The sequence below is a fragment of the Lotus japonicus genome, chromosome 4 (genome assembly GCF_012489685.1).
Source record: "Lotus japonicus ecotype B-129 chromosome 4, LjGifu_v1.2".
Classification (NCBI taxonomy): domain Eukaryota; kingdom Viridiplantae; phylum Streptophyta; class Magnoliopsida; order Fabales; family Fabaceae; genus Lotus; species Lotus japonicus.
Window position 1 is genome coordinate 3,513,881 of NC_080044.1, and position 12,905 is coordinate 3,526,785.

Genomic DNA, 12,905 nt, shown 5'->3' on the forward strand with positions numbered 1-12,905 from the left:
CATTTCCTCTATGTTCTTACGTGGCAATCCGATGACATGGCCTGATGACGTGACTTGCCACATCACCCTCCATTAGAACACTAACGTTTTTTTTGTGACGGTAGATACCAAAATCATACTATTATTTTACCCTTAAATGACATTTTCCAAAAAAAACAATTACATGAGCCTACCCGAGAAGGGTAGCTTAGTCGGCAACGCAGGCCTGAGTGTCTGCGAAGAGCTCTCGGGTTTGATCCTCACACAATACACTATGAGGGAGGGATGATAAATCTCAAATTTGGCGGCATCCAAAGGGTGGCCGACCGGTAGCCGAGGTTTACATAAAAAAAACCAAAAGACATCAACATATTTAAGTTTTTTTGATGCTTTAAAATAGTGTTGGAGAATTTGGGCTTTTGGATTATGTTGTGCTGTTGTTGGGTTCCCTCTCAATCTCTGTTGAGCATCACTGCCGCTTCTTCTTCTTCTTCTCACTCTCCTCTTTCCTCTTTCCCCTCAACTCGGAAACTCAGCTGCATGGACTCCGCCGGCACAGATTCCGATGGCCGTCAATACCAGACCGCCGGCGAGATGTGGAGTGAACAGACCGGTGACCCGAACAAGAAAACACAGTGGTACCATTGCGGTGTCTCCTACTGGGAGGTACCTTCCTCTCTTCAAAATCTGTGCAAAAATGGAATTAGTTTCGCTTTCTCTGATTATTTTCTTAACTGGGTCGCTGTTGTTGTTAGCTTATGAATCATTGATTGTGAAAAAGGGGAGAACTTGGAATGATTGTGCTTGTTGTGGCGGTTTTTTATTTTCTGGGGTTGTTTAGTTTGATGTTGCAATTGATAAATTTTTGTTTTTTTGTTGTTGTTTGTGACTTGTGAGAGCAGGGTGTGAATGCAACTGTGGATGGTGTGTTGGGAGGGTATGCAAATGTGAATGAACCTGATATAAGTTGCAGTGAGGATTTCTTGAAGATTCTCTTAGCTGAACGCTTTCCTGGTGATGTCAGAAACCAACCACTTGTTGCTCTTGGTACTCGCTCTTTGCCGCATATGAGAAACAATGTGATTGTTAATGATATTGGTTCATAGCTTTTCAAATCGAATGAAATTGTAGCCAGGGCTTCATTTGATTGATATTTTATTGTTGGGAAGGGGGAGCTATTGTGTTTTAGTTTTTCTTTTTCATTTCTTGAGAAATATGAGGTTTGGTACCTGCTATGCTTTCATTGAATTTAATACACAGACAGCTTTAAATATGAACTTATTATCCATATAAGATCTAATTGGCAAACTCTTGAATTCCAGATTGTGGTTCTGGCATTGGCAGGGTCACCAAAAATCTATTAATAAGATACTTCAATGAGGTTAGTCTTATTTACCTTTCTTGTTATTTTGTCTGAGTCAGTCTACTGGCTAGGTCACTCTCAGATAATCTTTCTTTCTTTTATGGTTCATCAACTGATACTTATTTTGAGTAAATGTTATTGGTGCTACAATTCTAGTAGTGGTAATTCTTACATTGCCCGAGTTATGTGGGTTTGGGTTGACCTTAGTCATATGGGTTTCTGTCAGGAATGAAGGATATTCCAGCCTATTAACAGGTCATGTTAGTCTGTTAGGTCAAGCCAGATAATTACTCGGGTCGTGTTCAGGTTGGGCATATTTGGGCCCTGTAGTTCTCATAATGAAGATATACTGACTTAATTTAAACATGTTCTGTTTAAATTCTTATGTAATGCGTTTTAATTTTAAGTCCTAGCTTTTACTAACTATAACACGAATAATAACCTTTTGTGTTCTTGTTTCTGGTATTGGTGGCCTTACCAAATCCCAATGTCTGCACCTCTTTTTTTCTTATTTCTTACTGTTGCTTGTTAGAGATACACTCTTGCTTTTATTATCTTCTTATCATCAATATTCCTTGCATGTATGTGCCTTTGTTAAAATTGTTTATTTTGTTTCTTTAAATTCAATATGTCTCTTGTATGCATGCTTGACATTTTAGAGATATTTTAAGTTAATCTATCATCTAATAATTTCTCCTCGTTTGTTCCAAAATTAAGGTTGATCTTCTTGAGCCAGTATCACATTTCTTAGAGGCTGCACGTGAAACTTCGGCTCCTGGATATTCAGATATGCACAAAGCAGTTAATTTTTATTGTGTGCCTCTTCAGGTGTGTGTATTTTACCTCCATGCAAATGGCAGCATCTTTCTCTCATTAGGTTTGGTGTTTAGATGATATAGGATGTGAGTAGAGTGTGGAATTAACATCCAAACATGTTATCTCTTCGAGTTTGGACTTCAAATCAAAATCTTAACTTCTCGGGTTCGTTCCAGTATGCCAATTCTTCATTCATCGGTATAAACTAAAACGAGTTCTCTGACAACCTTTAGCCATCTGAGGTCATGGCCAAGCTCCTCCAACTTACCCGTACCACCATCAGAAAAATTCTTCTCTGTGTTGCTGACCGTGGTTTCATTAAAGCATAAAGATCAAAGGGAACTTTGAACATATCAAACCATCGAGAAAAGTTTCCCACCACTGAAGGACAGTCTGCAATGAACCCAAGAAGTTAAGGAGATCAATTCATAGTCCAAAATCGAAAAGAAAGTTTCTTTTGAAGTGGGACTGTGGGAGATAAACAGTTGTTGTGGCACTTTTATGAGAAAGATGGAATTAGGATTTACATATTCTCTCTTCAGTTGTGGTATTTAAATTCTACCATTTTACTGAAATAAAATACCCCTATAAAGTTCCCAACATTTTATAAATTCTATCTTTAGATTTAGCATTCAATTTATGTATGTTAACCCAATTCATTTTAATTTCGCTCTAGAAATACATTACTCTCTACAAATGCTTTATCCAAGCACACTGTCAAGTTAATGTGATACCTGTGTCACTTCTGAGTTTTGATACTTGTCTAGTGTCTACGCTTTAATAATTATTACATCACATTATCACTTCTAGTCTATTTTTTCTGTTATGTTATTGAGCACCTCTTGCATTCCTTGTTTTAGGATTTTACACCAGATACCGGAAGATATGATGTAATATGGGTTCAATGGTGCATTGGTCATCTTACAGATGATGATTTTATTTCATTTTTCAATAGGGCAAAGGTAAGTCATCCTTTCTTTGATTAATGATTACGAACACTGCAGATCAGGGGTATTTATTAATTGGGAGTCAAGAAATTCATTTAAAACAATTAATTTTAGATAAGCTAGGTTCTGTAGAATTAAGGATATACTTGAGGCTTCAGTGTTATCTACCAATTCTTTAAAATAAAAATATGTGAAATTGCATGCTTGGTGATGTGACCCGGTTTGTGGATTATTTGGGCTTACCTATGATTAGAATTGTTTTTTTGGTTAACATTTGCCATATTTGGTTTGTTTAGGTGCTAGCTAACTTGCAAGTCTTGCAGTATCACTCTGAATGACATTACATAATAAGAATTTAGTGATCATTTCAAAAAATATATATAAATTACATATAGCTGTTCATTATTGAAGGAATCTTTCCAATTCTGTACTATAGAGAAATTCTCACTTACATTAAATGCTTAAATGGGTTTTATCACAGCACAAACTTTATCTCTTATTCACTATTTGGCTATGCAGAAATATTTGATAATCTGGAAGTTTGTCTGTAATTTATCACAAAACCATATCCATATGTTTGCTTGAACTTTAACCTTGTGATGCTTTTTTAGGTTTAAGCCATTATACCTCTCTCAATTGATTGGTAGTGGATAATTAACATAAGAATGAAAGATTTTCCTACCATTACTGTTATCTCCAACTTGAACTGAAAGTTGTGAAAATTGTCTCTGAAACTTGAATCCCATGCTTTCACTCTGGTGGCACTGACACATACATTACTATAGGTTGGCCTCAAACCAGGTGGATTGTTTGTCCTGAAGGAGAATATTGCCAGATCTGGTACTTTGCTTTTTCTGACGTTTCTGTCTTTCCAATCATGCTGGATGATTTATTTCCTGCTTTTTATTCAACTAATAAAATTGGCTTCCGCAGTTTTTCTGAAACCGATATCTCAAATTTTGACTGTATTTTAGTCCTCAACTGTACATTCATCTGCTCCTACTGTTCCCCAGACATTGAGAGTGCTTAGCAGTGCTATGAAGAACAACATTTTAATAGATGAAAGTTGAAGCAACAATTTCGAGTTTAAAATAGGATGTTGTGATGTTGGGACTTGGGACAGTGCCTCAAAGGAAATTTGGTTAGCATACGACCAGTTAAAGAGAAACCACATATGTAGAACTAGTTATATTAGTTCGTTTGGTTTTAATTAACTTGTGGGGGAAAATGATTTTTTCTTTCTTTCTAAGCTATCTTAAGCTTTTGATCATAAACTGCTTTGAACATAAAATATGATAATCCTTACAAACATGTCACAAGTGTTTTGTATCAGTTTTGAGCACAGTAGTAGAGCTCCCAATTTTAGGGAAACCACAAAATATAGTTTTGTGCAGCCCAAACTATATTATCTGGTTAGTTTTCCTTTTTAAATGGTTTGTGTAACAAGCTTAAAGCTTGGGGAGTTTTAGAAGGTTCAGAAGATATACTATGATTTCATAATTATATTTCGAGACAGTTGAATATCTGAAATGATCTCCTAGGAATAGTTTTCATGTTTCTTTATATTTTATGATTTGTTTCTTTATTTAAGTAGGATTAAAAATTTCTATTAGGATTAGTGCTTTGTCTTTTGCATCCCATCCTTCACTCTAATATCAATATCATTTTATTATTTTGAGTATTATTATTCTTCCATCTACCCAATCCTTGAATTTCAACATTAAAAAGTTGTTTTAGTTAAATTTTATTTCATAGTATATTTTTACGTTTATGATAATAATAAAACTAATATTTGACTGTAAAAAATAAAAATTGTAAGAATTTTTAGGTGCTTCAGGAGCAACAGATTTTCTGTTATAAAAAATGAGACAAAATGTCAAATTTGTAAAAACAATTAATATACTCACCATTACTTATGATGTTGGCTTCTAAACAGTGGAGAGAGGCCCCCCTTCATTTTTCCATTGTGCTACATCTTGTAAACTCCCAAACATTTCCTGAAATGATGTAATTAACTTAATTTTTCTTTATTGACATCAATTAATTAATCTACTACTCCCTCCGGTCCTATTTATAAGCAACAAAAAAAAATTCACATAGTTTAAGAAATGTAGTTAAACTAGATAAAATGCATTAAATTTGTCTTAAATTAAAATGAACTTCCAAAATTACCCTTTGTTATTAGTGTTGGAAAGTGGAAAAGAGAGAGAATAATTAATGAGACACATTTTACAAGTTAGAATTTTTTTTTTGAGAACAACCCTCTCATAGATGACAAGATAGGTAATAAAAGGCTTACAATTGGAAATAAAAAACCCCCACATGGCCAGCCTCATTAAAACCTCTCAAGGGAAAACCCAGTGGGAAAAACCCAAGAGAGGAAAAAGAGTGCTGGACCATAAGCTAACAGTATCAAGACCCAAACCAACAGACAAAACCAGCACAAAACCCAACAAACCGACATCAAACACCTACAAGCTAACAGGCCAATTCTCTCTAAGCTCCTCCGCCAAACCACGAATAGCCTCATCATCACTACCTGGGAACACCATACCCACAGATTTTGCCAAACACCATGCCTTTGTAGCACGAGTGAAATAGTCGCCAGAAGAAGGAGCACGATCAACAGGAGGAGGAATGCTCGAACTATCCAAGCCGTCTAAATTTCTAGGACGCCCGCGAGGTCTACGAGGAGACCCATTAGAAACACTCTTCACAGAATGTTTTTTCCTAGGACGACCTCGAGGCCGCGGCTTCGGCGGAGAGAACTCTAGTACTGGATCAAACTCCTCCAAAATGATACCCTCTTCAGCCAAAGAAGAAGAAGCTTGCACTGCATCCTCACCCTCCTCCCTTGGCAGGCCTGGCAAATCGTGGTCCATAAAGCCAACCTCGGAAAGAAAAACCTGACCACCCAACTCAGAATCCTCCTTCAGAAAGGGAACATCAGTATCGCAGAAAGAACCAGAGTGGGAACACGACCCAAAATCAAAACCCGATGATGCCGAAGAACCCAAAAGAATAGCGTTGGAAGAACCCACTCCTGGGGCATACAAAGGAATACTTGAAAGAGAACCAGCCGAACTAGTACAAGAAGAAATTGCAGCACCAGAAGCCAAGGCAGATGAAGACTCTAGCATCTCAAAACCCAAACCAAGGCAAGAAAACTGGGAGGCAGACGCAGTTGCAGAGCAGCTCGACCTTTGGCATATTAATAAGGGCATCATTGGAAAAAATTAATTAATATAGCTCAAACTTTCATTTGGTTCTTATAAAAAGGACCAAGATTTTTCTTCTCTTTCATGCTTATAAATAGGACCGGAGGGAGTATCTTTCATTCTAAGTGGTGGTTTACTTTATGGTTTTGGATCTTTGTTTTGATGCTTTGTTCTTCGCAGGTTTTGTGCTTGATAATGAAGACCGAAGCGTTACAAGATCTGATTCATACTTCAAAGAACTCTTTTCTCGATGTGGATTGCATGTTTACAAATCAAAGGTACATCACTTTTTTCCATATGGAAGCAATGTTTTAAAAACCGGACAAATCATTGAACTCATAAAAGTACTAGTTCATGATTTAATTATTTAACCATGATTGAATTGCAAACAAACCGACGATAATTGATTATTAATTTTAGTATTATATAATATATATACATTCAGTATTAAATTGACATAAGAAATTAAGATAATTTAAAATTTTAATTAATATATTTATTATATTATATATTCTGTATCATAAAAAAATCAATAATATAAGGATAAGTAATAAAGTACATATATATAGGTCTTTATAACTTGTCATTCAACTCTTGTGGTTAAAAAAGAATGTATTTTTGAATATATAATTTTTTTTTGAAAGAATAGAAACTGATTGGTTTTGGCGGTTCTTCACCAGTTCTCACAGGTTGAGTCCGCACATCTAATTGATCTGTGTTCAAGCAATTGAACCTGCTGGTCTAGTATGGTTTTTGAAACTATGAATAGAAGGCTAATTTGCCAGCCAAAGTTTAACCGACCACAGGAATCAGCAAGTTCCAGGGAGGCCAATACTTAATACTAGGATTCTTTATATATCTAAGGTTCTAATTTTCTTTACCATTGGAAATAAACTAGAACATAAGAACTATGCCTACTGGAGTCTTGTTGAGAGGACTCATTGAGGCCAAATAAGACCTTATAAATGAGAAGAAAATCCTCACCTCTAAGCTAACTTTTGGGGTAGAGTTAGGCCTAACCTAATTCTAAAATGATATCAAAGCCTATTCTAGATCAGTTAATTGGACCACCCATGACAGGTCACTCGCTGAAGTGTGTAGTTCAAGAATCAACCTGACCCAGAGTTGTTCCAGGAAAAGTCAATGAAATCAATCCGATCCCGCGGTTATTTCAGGAGAATTTGATGGAGTTAATCTAGCTCCGTAGGTATCCCATGATTGGGATTAAGGCAGTTCTACAAATATGAAGTTTATCATATCCACGCTTCATATGTCCAACCCTAGACGTGAGAGGGGTTTGTTGAGAGATCATACATGGACTAGAAATATGGCCAAATGATACTTATGAAGGGTAGAACATTCCTCTCCCTTGATGTAGCATTTGAGGTAGAGTTACGTCTAATCTAGAAGTCTGAAGATATAATTTTTAATTCAAAAATAGGTGGTGTTCTATTTTTTACTGGTATAATCAACAGACAAATCAAAATCAAGATTCCTTACATATATCCTTTGTCTACTTGGTCCTCTACTTCCCTTGGACGAGGATACGAGGGTCTTCTTCCTCTATGTCTAAAAATAGGATATGATTGAAGATCCATAACATAATGTTACATGGAAGTTACCTTTGACTGTTGTACATGTTACTGTTCTACTTCAAACGATATTTCCTCATGGTGATGTGTGTGTCCTTCTTTAAGTAATTTTCCACCATAGGATGCTACCTGTGATGTCCTTTCAACTAATAAACTTATTTTTGTTAGAATAATATATAAGTTTGGTCCCTCTTATCATTTTCTGGGTTTTACCAATAATTTTCTGCTTCATTGCTTCTGTTTATTAAGCTGCTTTGGTGTTCAATCAGGATCAGAAAGGATTCCCTGAGGAATTATTCGCTGTGAAGATTTATGCATTAACTACAGAGGCTCCAAAGACGGTTCACCGCACGAGATCTAAAACACATGCTAATAGACCCAGGACCATCAAGTAATCAGTTTGTTTGTAGGTTTGAATGTTTCTCAGAATTCCCCCTTTTTTAATTTCTTGTTGTAATTTAGTCTTAGAGTAGGTGTTAATTTGTTGAAATCATCATTTCGCTAAGCCATTCATCGGCTTGTATGTGAAATGCAATTTTTGGTTCTCTAGAGATTTATCCAAATGGGATTTTGAGTGTTGCTATGACGGAAGTGGTTCAAACTTAGATACCATATTATAGCTACATTTGCTGCTTTTTTTCCAACCAAAATAAAATACGTGCACAGCTTTTCCTAGTCACCACTAATAATCTCATGTTCAAATCTCTACTACTGATACCACTCTCTCTTCCTCTTATTACCTTAAAACTTGTGATAGGTACTCCAATAGTTCGTTAGTAATCTTAGTTAGTTAAGGGGGTTAGTGTCTGTTTGGTTTTCAGTTAGGAAGTCCGTTTGAAGCATTGGAATTCGAGATCACGATTTCCAATGCACATTCAGCCAACGGAATGAACCTGTTGGGTTTAGTGAATGTGCTTTCACATTCACCAAACTGAAAACCAAACAGGCTCTCAGTAATGTAGTCAATTGAGAGTTAGTTTAAGTGCAAGGGTGGAAGTGTTATAAATAGGAGTGAGCTAAGATGGATTAGAAACGATCTTTGGGATCATTTGAGTTTGTGAGTTAGAGAGTGAGCTGAGACTCTTGGTAAACTCATCATTGTTCTACATTTCCTTACTGAATAATATGTGCTCCTTTGTTCTTGGTTGGATTCTATCATTGGTATTAGAGCATTTATCCGAGTGTTGTGGGTACCCTGAAGGAGATGGTTGACAATATAAAGGGGATTTCTTGTCTTCACTATCACCACATGTGAAGAAGTAGGTGCACTTCTGATAGAATTGATGAGATGGCAGATTGGAGAAATGAATAGGTAATTGTTATTCTCACCCCCGACATTTAGTTCCACCACCTCTAAACATAAAATCTGAAAACACCCTTGAAGATAAATTCGCTTGCACTTTAAACTGCGTTCACTACGCACTAAGAAGTGTGTTAACTACATCCTTTAAAGTGTGTTAGCTACGCACTTAAAGTGCGTAACTACGCCCAATGAGTTCACAACTAGGAATAAAAGAACTCATATAAATTGACCTATATTTTGAATATTTCAAAAGGTAATTACAATGGGGGTGAATACACCTTATATAGAAATAGAGAATAACAAACTAACAGCATAACTAAAATAATAGCATAACAAACTTATAACAAAACTAATAGTTTGGCATAACAACACTAACAAATCCTAGCTGGTAGAACAATCTAACAGTCTTTTGCGAGACTGAATCCTTATTCTCCTATAGCACTAAACCACAATATTATAGTCATTCCTTGTTATCCTCAATCGCATCGAAAATGCTCTGATGAACCCTGAGCAGATTAGCCCACAACAAGTAGCAAAACATAAGGATTTGTCTTGTAGTCACTGTTGGGTGGCTGCGAAACACTGAAACCTTTTCTCTCCCCAGTTTATGTTTCTGGTGCTTTCACCCTGCCATATACTTTGTTCTAATTTCTCTCTCTGCGGATTTTTCTACCGGACAAGTTAACAATCACCGTTTCAATGTGAAGACATTCTTATGGAGACTTTTGTTGGATAGAATTCCCAGCAATGAGAATATGTGGAAGCATGGGATCTTTTCGTCTGAGGAGTGTTGTTTGTAAGTTGTGTCGTTTGGAAGTGGAGACTACTGCTCATCTGGCTTGAGCGTGTCCGATCTCTATGGGAATTTAGTGAGATTGCTACCGGTGGATTGGAATTCAAACGGTTCTTCCAAGGTCTCCTCGTGATCATCTGTTTCAATTTGAATTTGGCTGGAACAAGAATAAAAAAACTGGTGCCCTCACTATTTGGCTTGCTGCAGTTTGGTCCATTTGGTTCAGGGGAGGTGTGTTCAATTATGATTCTGTTATGGATCTTATCAAGTGGAGGTCTTGGTTTTGGGTTAAATCAACAATGAGTGGTTTCTCTTACTCATTGTTTGAGTGGTCTATGAATCTAATGTTATGTTTGGAAGGCTTGTAGCTTATTGCACTGTTGCTGTTTTCTTCTCTGGTTGGCTTCTGTTCGGTTGTGTTTGGAAGTGGAATTCAGTACCAGGTTTTATAGGGTGATGGGGTCTGTTTTTCATTTCTTTTTTACTCGGGTTTGGTATGAGGATGTTTCTTTCATGTAATTGGGGTGAGGAAAGGATATCATGTAGGTTTGATTTTCCAGGTGGGTGTAGCTTGGATGGGTTCTGTAGGTCCAGTTTTGGCATCATGCGTTTTTCTTTTAGCTCGGGTGGGTAGGTTTTTTTTTTTTTTTTGGCTTGCTGTTTTGCTGGGTGTTTGCTATTTCTTTTGTTTTTTCTTTGGTTGTTTTGTATTATGGGTTGAGTGCCCCTTGTCCTCATAATGTTTGCTTATAAAAAAAAACCGTCAGCGCACGATGCGGTACGAGGTTGACCAATGAATTTTTCTATCTATGAGTATTGAAATTCAAACCCGCGCCACTCGCTTAAGGGATGAAGGGTTGAGCCATTACTTTAACTCACTTGCGGGTACTAATTTTCAATGAGAGGATATATGTGAGAATTTATAAAACCATTAAAATCTCACAACTTAGTAAAATTCCATGCGTCCTATTGGAACACAACTGAGATAAAAAAACATATGTCAGATTACATTTGTTGCCGTGGAACTCGTGGGAATGAGAGAACCACAAAATGAACAAACAACACCGACATGAAAACATATATAGGTCGTACTACATGAATCATTTATTACACCCCTTAAGTAGCTCCATGGACAAATACATTATCCATCATGATCCATTTCAATTCGCTCAGAGATCATCAAGTCTTGCAGGCAGGAAGAGGAGAACCGCACAAGCACTTGTTATGAGCATAGGAATACACATCAAACCTCTGCAAGTTGCCACCCTGTGGAATCTGACCACAAAGACTATTGTAGCTCACGTTCAACTTCTTTAAAAACTTGAGCCCAGTTAATTCCTGTGGTAGCGTCCCATAGACACGATTGTTCCTAAGATCTATCGTGTTCAAGTTACTCGACAACCCAACTTTCCCCAAATCAAAAGCCAGCGAGTTTCTAGCAAGTATAATCTTCTGGGTATTTTTCTCTGATCCAAAAAATACTGAGGCATCACCCTCTAGCATGTTCATGGATAAATCCACGAAGGCAAGGTTCAGCTTCGACAAAGAAGCTGGGATTTTCCCGGAGAGCTGGTTGTGATTGAGCGTCAACGAGGTGAACAAGTTAGAGAACGAGCCATAGGAGTATGGGATGGCTCCGGAGAGCTTGTTGTCGTTGGCGGTGATTCCAACGAAGTTGGGGAGGGTGGAGATGGAAGGAGGTAAAGGGCCGGTGAGGTTGTTGTAGGAGAAGTCGAAGGTGACAAGGGTTGTGATCTGGGAGAGGAAGTCGGGGATGTGGCTGAAGATGCTGGTGTGGCTGACGGTGAGGTAGTTGAGCTCGGTGAGTTTTGTGATGGCCGGCGGGATTGGGCCGATAAGGTTGGGGATGTTGCGGAGGGAGAGGATGTTGAGGTGAGGGAGGTTGGCCACAGAGGCAGGAATGGGGTGGGGGTTGGGGAGGTTGAGGTTGTAGAGGTCGAGGATGATGACGCGGTAAGTTTGGTTGTAGGCGTCGCAGGTGACGCCTTCCCAGGCGGGGTCGCAACAGTCGGTGGTGGTGTTCCACGATGAAAGCTCGGTTGGGTTGCCGAGCTCTTTCTTGAATTGGAGAAGGGCGGTCTTTTCTCGTGGTTTGCATTTTTCTGAAAGTGATAGAGGGAAGAAACATGTAATGGTTAGGAGTAGCATTAGAAATGGGGTGGCTGAGTGCTTGGTTGCCATGTTGTGCTTGATTTGGATTTGATATGATTTATAATCTTGGGTGAGGAAAAAAGGATGAGATTGGGCTGGGTTTATATAGTTACTAGTAAGAGCAGCATGATAGATTTAAGAAAATGACTTATATTCTTAATTCATTTCCATCTAATGAAGAGATATAGAAAAAAAAAAAAAGTGAATTGAGAGATATGATAAATAATATAATTGAAAAAGAAGAGAGAATGAGAGATCAAAAGAAAAAGCGAACGGAGATGAGATTGAAAAAAAAGGAAGTATGAACAAATCATTGTTAAAGAGGATATGTAGTGACGGCTCATTGTTTGTACTCCCTCCGGTCCTATTTATAAGCATGAAAGAGAAGAAAAATCTTGGTTCTTTTTATAAGAACCAAATGAAAGTTTGAGCTATATTAATTATTTTTTTCCAATGATGCCCTTATTAATTCTAACTTGTAAAATGTGTCTCATTAATTATTCTCTCTCTTTCTCACTTTCCAACACTAATAACAAAGGGTAATTTTGGAAGTTTATTTTGATTCAAGACAAATTTAATGCATTTTATCTAGTTTAACTACATTTCTTAAACTATGTGAATTTTTTTTTTGTTGCTTATAAATAGGACCGGAGGGAGTACTTTGTAGTTTGTAATTTGCTATCATTGCAGTCAACACAGGCAATGTCAATTAATGTCATGAA

The 12,905-nt window shown here is 37.2% G+C and overlaps 2 protein-coding genes across 2 annotated transcripts; one reads left to right on the plus strand and one right to left on the minus strand.

Annotated features, from left to right (window-relative positions):
- The first annotated feature begins 374 nt into the window (after positions 1-374).
- Positions 375-8,527, plus strand: LOC130711521 (alpha N-terminal protein methyltransferase 1). The gene is made up of 8 exons (XM_057561187.1): positions 375-645; positions 882-1,026; positions 1,302-1,360; positions 2,060-2,170; positions 3,019-3,120; positions 3,891-3,945; positions 6,504-6,601; positions 8,185-8,527. Exons 1-8 carry the CDS (start codon positions 406-408, stop codon positions 8,308-8,310), a joined length of 936 nt encoding a protein of 311 aa, XP_057417170.1. The 5' UTR covers positions 375-405; the 3' UTR covers positions 8,311-8,527.
- A 2,421-nt stretch (positions 8,528-10,948) lies between these two features.
- LOC130711520 (polygalacturonase inhibitor 2-like) lies at positions 10,949-12,468 on the minus strand. The gene has a single exon (XM_057561186.1). The coding sequence runs from the start codon at positions 12,211-12,213 to the stop codon at positions 11,191-11,193; it is 1,023 nt and encodes a 340-aa protein (XP_057417169.1). The 5' UTR covers positions 12,214-12,468; the 3' UTR covers positions 10,949-11,190.
- Between the last annotated feature and the right edge of the window lie 437 nt (positions 12,469-12,905).

What these genes read in the sequence shown, in the direction of transcription:
- LOC130711521 (XM_057561187.1), top strand. Translation starts at nt 406, where the DNA reads ATGTTGTGCTGTTGTTGGGTTCCCTCTCAATCTCTGTTGAGCATCACT. An exon ending in TTTATTGTGTGCCTCTTCAG is followed by an intron (nt 2,171 to 3,018) that starts GTGTGTGTATTT and finishes TCCTTGTTTTAG; the next exon opens with GATTTTACACCAGATACCGG. An exon ending in TGCATGTTTACAAATCAAAG is followed by an intron (nt 6,602 to 8,184) that starts GTACATCACTTT and finishes GTGTTCAATCAG; the next exon opens with GATCAGAAAGGATTCCCTGA.
- LOC130711520 (XM_057561186.1), bottom strand. Translation starts at nt 12,213, where the DNA reads ATGGCAACCAAGCACTCAGCCACCCCATTTCTAATGCTACTCCTAACC.